The sequence below is a fragment of the Hypanus sabinus genome, chromosome 6, assembly GCF_030144855.1.
Source record: "Hypanus sabinus isolate sHypSab1 chromosome 6, sHypSab1.hap1, whole genome shotgun sequence".
Classification (NCBI taxonomy): domain Eukaryota; kingdom Metazoa; phylum Chordata; class Chondrichthyes; order Myliobatiformes; family Dasyatidae; genus Hypanus; species Hypanus sabinus.
Window position 1 is genome coordinate 174,902,233 of NC_082711.1, and position 15,085 is coordinate 174,917,317.

General features: G+C 37.1%; 1 protein-coding gene across 5 annotated transcripts in view; it reads left to right on the plus strand.

The window, feature by feature from the left end:
- The window catches only part of vmp1 (vacuole membrane protein 1), a 200,091-nt gene that overhangs the window by 80,348 nt on the left and 104,658 nt on the right, over positions 1–15,085 (plus strand). For all 5 annotated transcript variants that reach the window (XM_059973627.1, XM_059973629.1, XM_059973628.1 and 2 more), the window contains one exon: positions 9,667–9,777. In XM_059973627.1, the coding sequence (XP_059829610.1) occupies positions 9,667–9,777 (111 nt within the window). The remainder of the gene's footprint in view (positions 1–9,666; positions 9,778–15,085) is intronic.

Genomic DNA, 15,085 nt, shown 5'->3' on the forward strand with positions numbered 1-15,085 from the left:
CAAATCTGTAGAGAGATAGTAGACTGATGTAAGAAACAAAGTTGTAATAGTAGGGGATTTTAACTTTCCACATGTTGACTGGGACTCCCACACTGTGAAAGGGCTAGATGGCTTGGAGTTTGTCAAAATGTGTTCAGGAAAGTTTTCTAAATCAATATATAGAGGTGCCTATGAGAGAGGATGTAATACTTGATATCCTATTAGGGAACCAGACAGGTCAGGTGACAGAAGTATGTGTAGGTGAACATTTTGGGTCCAGTGACCATAATGTCATTAGTTTCAAGTTAATTATAGATAGGGATAGGTCTGGTCCTTGAGTTGAGGTTCTAAATTGGAGAAGGGCCAATTTTGTAGAAATGAGAAAGGATCTAGGAAGAGTGGATTGGGATAAATTGTTTTCTGGCAAGGATGTAAGTGGAATGCCTTCAAAAGCAAAATTTTGAGAGTGCAGAGTCTGCTTGTTCCTGCCAGGATTAAAGGCAAAGTTAACAGGCACAGGGAACCTTGGTTTTCAAGGGATATTGGCGATCTGGTTAAGAAAAAGAGAAGTTTATAGCAGGTATAGGCAGCAAGGAACAAATGAGGTACTTGAAGAGTGAAAAATGTAAGAAAATACTAAAGAAGGACATCAGTAAGGCAAAAAGAAGACATGAGGTTGCTTTGACAGCTAATGTGAAGGTAAACCAGAAGGGTTTCTACAAGTATATTAAGAGTAAAAGGATAGTAAGGGACAAAATTGGTCCCCTAGAAGATCAGAGTGGTCATCTTTGTGTGGAGCCTCATGAAATGGGGGAGATCTTAAACAGATTTTTTGCATCAGTATTTATTTAGAAAACTGGCATAGCGTATATGGAAGGAAGGGAAACAAGCAGTAGTGTCATGGAACATATAGAGATTAAAGAGGAGGAGGTGCTTGCTGCCTTACAGCGAATGAAGGTAGATAAATCCCCCAGGCCTGACATGATATTTCCTTGGATCTTTAGAGAGACTAGTGTAGAAATTGCAGGGGCAATTTATTGGCAGAATAAATTGGCAGAAATATTTAAAATGTCCTTAGTCACGGGTGCGGTGCCGGAGGATTGGAGGGTAGCTCATGTTGTTCTGTCGTTTAAAAAAGGCTCCAAAAGTAAACCAGGTAATACAGGCCGGTGAGCCTGACATCAGTAGTAGGTAAATTATTGGAAGGTGTTCTGAAAGATTGGATATACAAGTATTTGGACAGCCAAGGGCTGATTAGGAGTAGTCAACATGGCTTTGTGCATGGTAGATCATGTTTAACAAATCTTGTAGAGTTTTTCAAGGAGGTTACCAAGAAAGTAGATGAAGGAAAGGCTGTGGATGTTGTATGCATGGACTTTAAGGACTAGTAAGGCCATTGACAAGGTCCCACATGGGAGGTTAGTTCAGAAGGTTCAGATACTAGTTATCCATGGAGAAGTTGTAAACTGGATTCGAAATTGGCTGTGTGGGAGAAGACAGAGAGTGATAGTGGATGACTGCTTCACAGACTGGAGGCCTGTGACTAGTGGTGTGCCTCAGGGATCTGTGCTGGGACCATTGTTGTTTGTTGTCTATATCAATGATCTAAATGATAATGTGGTAAATTGGATCAGGAAGTTTGCTGATGCCACTAAGATTGGAGGCGTTGTGGACAGCAAGGAAGGCTTTCAAAGCTTGCACAGGGATCTCGACCATCTGGAAAAATGGGCCAGAAAATGGCAGGTGGAATTTAATATGGACAAGAGTGAGGTGTTGCATTTTGGAAGGACAGATCAAGATAGGACATAGTAAATGGTAGGGCACTGAGGAGTGCGGAGGAACAAAAGGATCTGGAGGTTCAGATATGTAACTCCTTGGAGGTTCAGATACGTAACTCCTTGAAGGTGGTGTCACAGGTAGATAGGGTTGTAAAGAAAGCTTTTGGCATCCTGGCATTCATAAATCAAGGTATTGAGTGTAGGACTTGGGATGCTATCGTGAGGTTGTATAAGACATTAGTGAGGGTAAATTTGGAGTATTGTGCCCAATTCTGGTCACCTAGCTATAGGATGGATATCAGTAAGATTGAAAGAGTGCAGAGAAGATTTACTAGGATGTTGCCGGGTCTTCAGGAGTTGAGTTACAGGGAAAGACTGAACAGGTTAGGACTTTATTCCTTGAAGCGTAGAAGAACGAGGGGGGATTTGATAGAGGTGTACAAAATTATGAGGGATATAGACAGAGTAAATGCGAGTAGGCTCTTTCCACTTAGATTAGGAGAGATCAATATGAGAGGACATGGCTTTAGAGTGAAAGGGGAAAGGTTTAGGGGGAACATTAAGGGGAACTTACTCAGAGTGGTGGGAGTGTGGAACGAGCTGCCATCTGACGTAAATGCAAGCTCACTCTTAAGTTTTAAGAATAAATTGGATAGGTACATGGATGAGAGAGGTCTGGAGGGTTATGGACTGGATGCGGGTCAATGGGACTAACGGAATAAAGTTTTGGCACAGACTAGAAGGGCCGAGTGGCCTGTTTTCTGTGCTGTAGTGTTCTATGGTTCTCAGCTGGGCAGTGTGTTGGGTATCAAATAAAGCAATAATGTCAGGCCTCAGTGAGCATGATTAAATAATTACCTATCCTTGTTGTTAAAGTGATTTAAGGAAAGTATCAGAACTTCTGTCTCTCAATATGAATCCATAATTTCAGATGTGGTGAAGGTTCTGTATGACAATTGCATATTGTGACCGAAGTCATTCAGCCCCCAATTTCTCAGTCACATTTTCAGGTTTTTATTAAAATTTCAATTGCTAATAATCCATTATTATGAATTTTGTTACTTTATTATATTCTGGAATCATCTTGGTATAGACTATCATACCGTTAATAAAAAAACAATGAAAACTATATCATCTGTAGATAATGTGGAAGATAAAACATGTACAGGCAGTCCCCGGGTTACCTATGAATTCCGTTCCTGAGTCCATCTTTAAGTCGGATTTGTACGTAAGTCGGAACAAGTACATCCGGTATTATTTAGTGTCAGTTCGTCAAAAGTTTGTCTTAGTATATATTTTACCTTTCTATGCATATAAAGCACTTAAGAGATGTATGTATTCCAATAATTAAACCACTGCGTTGCTTAGTAATAATTGTAGCTTTCATCGGGGTAGGGCCTTTCACATGCTCCATTATTTTCACTTTATCCGTTATCCTTTAAAATTGTTCCGATCATTGACCGACTATAGCCTAACGCTTTTCCAATGACCAATGGCATTTCACCTCTTTCCAAATGCTTTATTATTTCCACTTAATTTCAATCGCGGTCGCTTCCAGTCAATGGAACAGAAACACTGTGGGCGGCGGGTCCTGAACTCCTCCAGCTCCTGAGGTCTGCTGGGTCCTGAGGACCACCGCACTGAGACAGGTTAAATGGGACAAGTGGGGGCTGTGTTGGATTTGGGTATTTGATCCTCCACAATATTTCACATGGATATTTAAACTGAAGGTGGCAGTGTTTTTTTTTACGAGGTTGAGTTGTGAGCTCGACATCAACCTGGCATGGATGGTACGGGATTCATTGGATCGACATCAACCCGGCACTGGAGCGGTCTGTCACTGGATTGAACTCGGGGAACCTCTGTTCTCGAGCCCGGTGCTGATCTCACTGCGCCACCAGTGGACCGGAACAGGGGGTCAGGATCAGGGTGAATCTTGCTAAGAAAAACTTAAGCTAAATACAAAGTTACACAGTGTCTTTCTTTCTAAATCTTTTTATTAATATTAATAATATGGACAGAATACAGATGATATATTGATAAAGAAATTACCAACATACACATTCCATTACATATGAAAAAAAAACATACATAATAGTTACAATATAAATGAGTTTACCAAGACATAAGCCATAAGATAAATGTATGGACATAGTAAATCTAAATATTTCATAATGTATAATATAAAAAAAACAGAAAAAAGAAAGAAAAAAAAAACAAAAAAAAATTTATATAATGCAAAACTAACTAATCTAATCTAATAACTATAACTAATAAGTAATATAAAAGAAAAAAAAACAAACAAAAGAGAAGGAAAAAAAAAAGTGGGCTGTTTATAATATCTCACAAAAATAAGTATTCATCAATGCCGTCACTTCCGGTCCTCTCAAAATACATAAGCTAAAAGCTGGGAAATCAAATGTACTTGGCACAGGGTCATATTACATCATATGAAAATGTTGAATAAATGGTCTCCATAACTTTTCAAATTTAATAGAAGTCTCAAAAGTACCACTTCTAATTTTTTCTAAATTTAAACATAACATAGTTTGAGAGAACCAATTAAATACAGTGGGTCCCAATCCTGTTTAGTCTTATAAAGGGGCTCTGAACGTATCTTCATAATTATATTATAAAGTTTTGAAATAAGCCCTTTTTGAAAAGGGTCTAATTCAAATAAACTCTCCAAAGTATCTGAAGGCACAAAATTTGGAAACGTAGAGAGTACAGAACTTAAAAAATGTCTAATCTGTAAATATCTAAAAAAATGAAATCTCGGCAAGTTATATCTGTTGGATAATTGTTCAAAAGACATGAAACAATTATCTAAAAATAAATCAGAAAATCTTAGTAATCCCTTAGTTTTCCAAGCTGAATAAGCTTGATCTATAATGGAAGGGTGAAAAAAACAATTAGATACAATAGGACTATTTAAAACGAATTGAGTCAACCCAAAAAATCTCCGAAATTGAAACCATATACGCAATGTATGTTTAACTATCGGGTTGTCAATTCGTTTCGGCAATTTAGAAAGAGCAAAAGGGAGAGAAGTCCCTAAAATAGAACCCAAAGCATAAGTTGATACCGATTTAGTTTCTAAACTCACCCAACAAGGGCCAAAAGATCCACCCCCATCTTTCAACCAGCATAACAAATATCTAATATTAACTGCCCAATAGTAAAATCTGAAATTAGGTAATACTAACCCGCCTTCCTTTTTTGTCTTCTGTAAATATGTTTTACCTAACCTGGGATTTTTATACTGCCATATATATGAAGAAATTTTAGAGTCAACATTAGTAAAAAAAGATTTTGTGATAAAAATTGGTATCGCTTGAAAAATATATAAAAACTTAGGTAAAATAACCATCTTAATAGCATTAATCCTACCTATTAGAGATAGAGACAAAGGTGACCACTTAGTAAACAAACCTTTAATCTGATCAATTAAGGGTAAAAAATTAAATCCAAACAAATCTTTATGGTTCTTTGTGATTTTGATCCCTAAATAAGTAAAAGAGTCATGAACTAATTTAAAGGGTAAATTTCCATAAATTGGGACCCGTTTATTTAATGGAAACAATTCACTTTTATTAAGATTTAACTTATACCCGGAAAACTCACTAAATTGAGCCAATAATGATAAAACTGCTGGAATGGATTTCTCCGGGTTAGAAATGAATAGTAATAAATCATCTGCATACAAAGATAACTTATGAATATCTGTCCCACAATTAATACCCAAAATATCCTGTGATTGTCTGATGGCAATTGCCAAAGGTTCTAAGGCAATGTTAAATAGTAATGGACTAAGAGGACATCCCTGTCTAGTGCCCCGAAATAGGCGAAAAAAGGGAGATCTTTGATTATTGGTAACCACTGAGGCTACTGGAGTATGATAAATCAATTTAATCCATGATATAAATATCGGACTAAAATTAAACTTCTCCAACACATTAAATAAGTAAGGCCATTCAACTCTGTCAAATGCTTTCTCCGCATCTAATGAAATCACGCATTCTGAAGTATCATGTGAGGGAGTATAAACAATATTCAACAATCTCCTAATGTTAAAAAAAGAATAACGATTTTTAATAAAGCCAGTTTGATCATCTGAAATAATTTTGGGTAATACTTTCTCCAATCTAGATGCCAGTAGCTTAGAAAAAATCTTGGAGTCTACATTCAATAAAGATATAGGTCTATAAGAAGCACAATTAGTAGGGTCTTTATCTTTCTTCAATATTAGAGAAATGGAAGCTCTATAAAAAGATTGTGGCAAATTCCCTAATCTAATGGCCTCCTCAAAAACCTTACCTAACCAAGGGGAAAAAAATTTTAAAAATTCAACTGTATAACCATCTGGACCCGGTGTTTTCCCAGAATTCATTGAGGAAATAGCCCCTTTAATTTCTACATCCGTAATAGGAGTATCCAATATCAAAAGATCATCAGATGATAACCTTGGAAAATTTAATTTCCCCAGAAAATCAGACATGGTATTATAATCTTGAGGAAATTCAGATTGATACAGGGAGGTATAGAAATCTTGAAATGCCTTATTTATCTCATCATGATTAACTGTCAGATTACCATTCTGCTGACCAATCTTAGTGATTTGACGTTTAACCAGAGCATTCTTCAATTGACTAGCTAACAGTTTACCAGATTTATCACTATATATAAAAATCTGTCCACGTATATAAGCTTTAAAAGTGTCCCAAAGTGTTCCGCAGGAAATATCATCTGTAGAATTAGTTGAGAAGAAGAAGTCGATCTGCTCCTCCATAAATTTAATAAAGTCAGAGTCTTGCAACAAGGTAGAGTCAAATCGCCATTATCTAGCATTAAAAGCTGTATCCGTAAATTTCATAGAAAGTAATAACGGAGCATGATCAGAGATAGCTATAATATCATAGTTACAACCGATTACCAATGGAATAAAACAAGAGTCTACAAAAAAATAATCAATTCTTGAATAAGAGTGATAAACATGTGAGAAAAAAGAAAACTCTTTGTCATTAGAATGCCGAAATCTCCAAACATCAAAAACTCCATTGTCAGTCAAAAAGGAGTTAATACAAGTGGCCGACTTATTAGGTAAAGTCTGAATAGATAAAGATTTATCCATCAGAGGATTTAAACAACAATTAAAGTCGCCACCCATTATTAACATATATTCGTTTAGATTGGGTAAAGAAGTAAATAAAGACTTAAAAAAGTCAGGACAATCCACATTTGGAGCATAAACATTAACCAAAGCAACCATTTTATTACAAAGTAAACCCGTAATTAACAAAAATCTGCCATTCGGATCCGAAAAAATATCATGTTGAACAAATGAAATAGAGGAGTCAATAAAAATTGAAACTCCTTTTACTTTAGCATTCGAATTTGCATGATACTGTTGACCCCGCCAAAATCTAAAAAAACGAAATTTGTCCTCCCTCCTCACATGAGTTTCTTGTACAAAAATGATATGAGCATTAAGTCTTTGGAATACTTTGAAAATCTTCTTTTGTTTAATTGGATGATTTAAACCATTAGTATTCCAAGACACAAAATTATTGGTCTGAGCCATAATTCTATAATCAACCCTTTGGTATAGAAAGGGTTAACCAACTTATAAACTCATGCACCCGGAAGAGGAACAAAAGTAGTGAGAAGACCCGGAAGTGACGACAACACAGACATATTTGAAGTTCAAAAACAGCCCGAATAAAAAAACTTAACACAAACTGGTACAAAAAAAATAGAATTAGAAAACAGACCATCCCCCCATCCCCAAGAAAAAGAGAAAAAGCCAAAATATGACTTAAAAAGAGAAAAAGTAAGACTAATCCTACCCCCATGTCAGCTGAAGAACACTCCATATAAAAAGGATATATATAAAAGAATCACCCCGACTTTAAAAATAAAATCGCTATAATAAAAACCATATTTCTAAGTATAGTTAGTTGTAAAAAGAATAAAAATATAATCATTAAAAACAATTATAACTCGGGCTCTGGCCCAGACAAAACAAAAAATATTTAAGCTGAGATAAGCGATGCCTTGTCTGGAAGAAACACGAAAAATATAAACATAATGCCATCTTAAGCAAAACCAAAAATCTTTTCCAAAAAACCACCATCTTAATCAAGGAAAAATTTACCTTCAAAGAATTAAAAATATACCTTCGAAGGAACAAAGTTAATAGACAAGTATGTAGTTAAATGATTAAAGTGTATAAGGCAAAACAATTAACATGACGCAAACACACTTTAACTTGAGTATAAAGTGTAGGATGAACCTACACCAATAACCAGATTATAATTCTGGTTTAAGAGATCGAGAACCATCTTATACGATCAGAATCATTCATTTATTAAAGACTGGTGTCTGTAGCAGTAGGGAAGTTCTCCTCCAGATATTTTCTCACTTCTGAAGTTGAAAGGAAAACTTGTCGTGGAGCATTCAACGGAGAAATTCGAAGCTTCGCAGGGTATAGAAACGCAGGTTTCAGATTTTTCTCATAACATTCAGCCATCAACGGTTTAAAAAGAAGCCTTCTTTTTAAAAGATCTGAACTAAAATCTTCGATCAGGCGGAAGGAAAAATCTTTGATTTTAATCATTCCTAGTCGACGAGCTTCTCTTGTAACTTGTTCTTTGTCATGTACATAATGGAACCGGACAATTATCACCGAAGGTTTGTCTGTAACACTCGGTGATCGACGCCGAATTCTATGTGTCCGATCCAATAAAGGGGGGTTATTCGGGAAAATTGTCGGAAACGCTTCTTTTAAAAGTTGAGCAAAATATTTCGAAGGGTCATCTTTTTCTATGCCGTCTGGAAGACCAAGTATACGTACGTTCTGTCTTCTGGAGCGATTCTCAAAATCGTCACTCTTGGCTTTAAGGGCTTCCATCAGCTTAATGGTCGAAATTAAATCCTGTTGCAGTTTTCCAATAGTCAAATCTCGCTTCCGAGCTTCTTCTTGCAGAGACGCAATAAGAGCTTGTTGCTGTTTAATTACTAAATCCGTCTTAACCATGTACTCTTGAAAAGCCTTTATATCTTCTTTAAAAAATTGTTGTAGTTCAGCAAATTTTTGATTCAAAACCTCCATAAACAATTCAAAAGTTAATGGTGTTTGTTGTGTCGGAGCCTGCTTTTTTCCGTTACCATTCGGATTACGTCCGGGATCCCGTCCCTTAGACCTGAGAGACATTTCTGTTTGCATATCATCAGAAGTTCACAACAAACGCTTGACAGTAAATCCAAAAAAAAAGAATAAAGAAACTTTCGGTATAGGTAAAAATAAGCTGAATAAGGGTGATCAAAGGTTAAAAAAAGTAAAAGTTATGGAGCGAATCCAAAACGGTACTCACTCCATGAGCGTCTCCAGCTGACTCTCTCAACACAGTGTCAACGGCAATGACTTAAAATGGCAGACAGCGTCGCGATCCGACTTAAAATGGCGGATGGCGTCACGATCTGACTTAAAATGGCAGGCAGGGCTTTCTTTCTTCGGTTCATAAGTATGAGTTGTCCGTAAGTCGGACGTTCGTAACTTGGGACTATATTAAAAAAATTTGAAGAAATGTTGTTCTGGAAGCACCTTGGTATACATTATTTTGCCATTCGTAAAAACAATGGAAACTGTATCATCTGTAGGTAATCTGGAAGGTAAAAACATTTAACTATTACTTTTAATGTAGTGTCTTTCCTCACTAACCTGAGTGTGCTTGGCTGTTTAAAGTTCAACGTCGTTTTCCTCTGTCTTTGGGAAGTATTTAATCTATTGGATTAATTCTGTTCAAAAATTATTTTCCTTTTCAGCATTAATGGTTCTGCCTGTTAAAATGTATTCAAAAAATTTATGAGTGATACAAAAATAGTAATTACTCTCTTTCTCTTCTGACAGTTTGTGCAACTCGTGGAAAAGAAGTTTTTGTGGTGTGCCTACTGGGTAGGCTTGGGTATCTTGTCCTCCGTTGGGCTTGGGACAGGTCTGCACACTTTCCTGCTCTATTTGGTAAGTTAATTAGTTACTTAAATTCAAATGTACTGTTGGGAGATTTTTGGTTGTATTTAATAAGCAACTGGCAAGTAATGAAATGGAATTGTAGAGATCTGATAACTTGTAGCTAAAATAGGACCATAGAACATTACAGCACAGAAACAGGCCTTTGGCCCTTCTTGGGTATGCCAAACCATTTTTCTGCTTAGTCCCACTGACCTGCACCTGGACCATATCCCTCCATACACCTCTGATCCATGTACCTGTCCAAGTTTTTCTTAAATGTTAAAAGTGCACCTGCATTTACTTCATCTGGCAGCTCATTCCACACTCCCACCACTCTCTGTGTGAAGAAGCACCTCCCCCCGCATGTTCCCTTTAAACTTTTCCCTTTAGTTATTAGCTGAGTACTGATCCTTTTTAAAACTCATTTTTACCCACCAAGTTAAGTGATGGCTGAGAGACAGAGATAATTCAAAGTCATGTAGCCCACAAGAAGTCCCCTTTCTGTACTGGTTCTGGTTGAAGGAAATAAATAACAATTTTATGCTTTGTGGCAAAATTCCTCAATGTAGTCTGAACAATTAAAGCAAAAATACAAGTGTCATTATTTGCTCTCTTGAATTTCCTTGTATTTCTAATCCTCTTCATTTCTATCACTCAAATGCTGTTGGAAAGGAATAAGGTACAAAACAATATTCAAGAGTACTGTTTTCTGAGCCTTGTAACAAATGAGTTTGAGCAGTGGCTTTGTTCACGACAAACTGGCTATACACATTTTCCAACCTTAACTATCTACCAGTGGTCTATTTTCTTATATTTTGCCAGACCTTTTCGTTTCACTTGTTTGTTCAAAGTTACAATTTAATGTCAGAATTGTATACACTATACATCCTGAAATGCTTTTTCTTTGCAACCATCCAGAAAAACAGAGGAGTGTCCCAAAGAATGAACAGCAGTTAAATGTAAGAACCCCAAAGTCTCCCCCCACCCCCGTTTCCTTCCTCGTGCATAAGTGGCAGCAAGCAACAATCCCCCTTTCCACCAGGGGCAAAAAAACAAGCATTGGCACCGCCACTGAGCACTCAAGCATGAGCAAAGCAATAGCAAGGACACAGATTTGCAGTTACCTCAATGACTGTTTCACTCAGTATTTGACATATCGCAGGTTTTCTGTCTCCCTAATAAGGGAGAAAGAGGTGTCTCCATTTTCCCAGCGACCAGGGAGACGTAACAAACAACTTGCTGGTTTACGATGTTAGAAGTCAGTTACGTTGCTTTTTTTGAGCTCTCGTACCTGAAGATCACAAGGACCACAGGTCTCCAGGTACACAGCAGATATTCCGACGACACATGGGTCTCCTGTTGTGACACCAATCCTCGATCTACCCTTCTCCAGATCCCAGAAATCCTAGACTTCTGAATTTGAGCCGAGCCTTTGGTGTGCTGGACAAAAGCAAGGTATGGAACCTTGACAGCAGGTTCCATTCCTGCAAAGAGCTGTCGTCAGCGTGCAACTCCAGGTCAGGGTCTTCAAAAGAACCCTGAAAGGGAAAACTATTAAAGATGGAAATAGAGCTGTTTCCGTAGGTGCAAGCAGAGGAGCTGCCGTTAAGCGCCATTAGCTCTCCTAAATTTGTTGCATAAGTCTACTTATAGCTCCTTTTATTAAAGACTTGGATTTTTTTTCCTCTATCCTTTTTAAGGTTCTTTCATGCAGACAGTTTTTTTTCCATCATTCCAATTTCCATTTGTTTGTACGTAACATTTGAAGTGCAGTTTAATTCAGATTTTGTCCTCTTTAGCTTTATGTGATATGTAGAGAGAGTTTATTACCATGTAGTTAAATCCTGATAACTTAATATCATTCATGAGAATAATTTGAGTGACTATCAGAAAAATAGTACTCATATTTCCATTTTTTTTATCAGGGTCATAAATATTTACATTCCTGAATTTAAAAGTTAGTATTTTACATTGATTTTTAGTTTGGTAATACTGCTGTATTTCAGGGAAGTTATTTTATAGAGTAATTTAAGAGATGTGCATGGTAGATATGACAAAACTGAATGAAGAGACTGAACCCAGAAGAAAATTCAGGCCAGGTCCGATAGGCATAGTATAGATATGAAGCTATGTCATTAGGTGTTAATTTTTATACAAATACAAATTTTGGTGTTTACATTTGAACTGCTTCGGTTACCGTCTCTCATCCTTGAACTATTTAGCCTTGGCTTTGCACTTCAGGAGTTTTTGCATTATTTGTTATTTTAAAACTAAACAGTAACAGCCAAGACTCTGAACTTGGCAGTAAAGTGACAGCTTTGTCTCCTGATTGAAAAAAACTGACAACAAAGATGTAGTTATTTCTGTGGTATGGATCTGGCCTTTCTGATGTTGTTGCTGTTACCATCATTTGAAGTAATTGAATACAAGTGCTTTAGAAAGGTATTGATATGTTGGCCTTCACTGGGATAGGGCTTGATTACAAATATATAAAAATAGGTTTTTTTTAAATTCTGTAGGCCTTTGGTAAGAGTGCATCTGGAGTATTGAGTATGGTTTTGGTATCCTTTGTCTAAAAAAGGATGTACTTGCCACATAGGGAGTACAGCCAAGATTTACAACTTGGTGTTACAGGGATGTTGGGTTTGTTATGAGGTCAGATTGGTACTGTGTCCTGAGTTTTTAAGAATGAGAGAAGATGTAGTCAAACCATTCAAGATTCTTAAAGGGTTTGATGTAGAGGATATTCCTCTGAGGATTCTAGGAACAGCATACCTCAAGAACAAGCAGTGATAGGTTATTTGGAATGGAGGTGAGGAGCAGTTATAATCGGTGAATGGGAGAGCAGGATGAAAGGGCCAGAAGGTTTGCTTTAGCTCTTCCAATCTCTTATGAAAAGGATTCCCAGAGTGCAACAGCTCAATCAACAAAATAATAAATGGGCTTAAAAATCTGTTGTTTTCAAATTTGTCCATGTTTTTAGATCCAGAGTTTTTAAGAAGTAATTAATCACTGACATAGTCAAAGTGTTGTACAGCACAGAAACGTACTCTCTGATCCACCAAATCCTTTTTGTCCATTTGCCCACACTTGGTTCCTATTCTTCTGTCTTGCCTATTTAAGTACATGTCTGAATGTTTCTTAAAAGTCATTCTCCTCTGGCAGATATCAACCACTCTGTAAAGAAAGAAAATATTCCCCTCAAATCTCTTCTAAAACTCCTTCCTCTCACTTTAAATGTATTCTTTTAACTTCGATAGCCCTATACTGGGAAATAGATTCTGACTACCTTATCAGAGCCTCTTATTATTTTGTATATCTCCATTGAGTCACCCTTCAGCTGCCTTTGCTCCTGGTAAAACATACTCAACCAATCCATTCTCTCCTGTAACTGAAGTCCTCTGCCCAGGCAATATTTGAGTGAATCTCCTGTGCACTCTCTCCAGCACAATCACATTCTTTCTATAATTAGTTGCAACATAATGTTCCAACTTCTGTATTCTCTGCCCTGAGCTATAAAGCTGGCCATATGCTGCCTTCACGTTCAAGGAACTATTGACTTGAATCCCAATGTCCCTCTGTTCATCAACGTTTTAGAGCCCACTGTTTATTTGATTTGTAGTACCCCTGTGTAACTTCCCAAAATGCATGCTTACTGAGCATGACATTTTAAAAACTTAGATGCTGTGTAACAGTTTCAGGATATTTTTCAGTGGGACTAGTTCATAAATGGTTATAATTTTACGCAGTGCAATTGATTTCCCTTATGGCTGTGAAACAGTGAGGGTAGTAGATTTCTGCAAGATTAAAGATCAAGATTCTGCCAGTTTAAAGATTAAAGATCTTTAAGATGAGCTTTATTTGTAAAATGTACACCAAAACATACAGTGAAACATATCAATTGCGTCAAAGACCAACACAGTCAAGAGGGTGTGCTGGGGGCAGCTCACAAACTTTGCCATGCTTCCAGTGCCAACATAGCATGCTCATAACTTACAAACCCTAAACTGTATGTCTTTGGAAAGTAGCAGGTAACCAGAGCACCCAGAGGAAATCCATGCAGTCACAGGGAGTACTGCAAGTTCCTTACAGGAATTGACCAAATTGCTGTCTGTATTGTAAAGCGCTATGCTACCAAACCACGTTGCACCGTCAAACTGACTCAAAAATCTTGACATTCACAAAATGGTGATATTCTTGTATGTGGACACACAAACATTCAGTCATAGGTGTCAACAGGTGCCTTCCTCACCAACACCTTCCACACTTCAACCCTATAAGCTTCAATTCTCTCAATCCTTGAACTTCCACTTCCATGATCTTGTTGCAGTTATTTCAGCTGTACACTTCCAGGATACACCAGCAGATGGGGCTGATGCCTCATTTGAATGACATTGGAAGGAAAGATTCTGGTCACAAAATGGTCTGTGATTGCATCAATATATGTCTAACTCTACCTCACTCCATGAGGGGAGCCTTTTTCAGAACAAAAAAATCATATTACTGTCATTTCCATCTGCTTTTGTTAAATTGTAATATTGAGAAGTGCCCATTCATCTAGTTCTGACTCAAACGTGCTTTTTGCAGCATGATCTGTTTTAGTTTTTCAAATCAGAATCAGGTTTAATACCACTGGCATATGTCATGAAATGTGTTAACTTAGTGGCAGCAGTACAATTCAATACATGATAATACAGAAAGTAAATCAATTAGTATATATTAAATAGTTAAATTAAAAATAGTGCAATAACAAATAATAAAAAAGTGAGGTTTAATGTCCATTGAGGAATCGGATGGCAGAGGAGAAGAAGCTGTTTCTAAATCACTGAGTGTGCCTTCAGGCTTCAGTACCTCCTTTCTGGTGGTAATGATGAGGAGAGGGCATATCTTGGGTGATGGAGGTCCTTAATGATGGACACCACCATTCTGAGGCACGTTCCTTGAAGATGTCTTGGATACTACAGAGGCTTGTACCCAAGATAGAGCTGACTAATTTTACAACTTTCTGTAGCTTCTTTCGATCCTGTGCAGTAGCGTCCCCACCCCCATACCAGACAGTGATGCAGCTTGTCAGAATGCTCTCCATGGTACATCTGTAGAACTAATGAAATATAGCTTTTCCTCCTGTATTATTTAATCCGTCCTTATTCCTCTTATGAATTTTAAAATTACTTTGTTTCAGTTCAGTTTCAGTTTTCAGTTCAGTAAAAATAAAGAAGGCTTAAGATACTCTTAAGGTACCATTGAAGATTAAACTTTATTAAAAAGAAATAAATGACAATGGATGCCTAAGCTGACTAGGAAAGAAAGGCTTAAT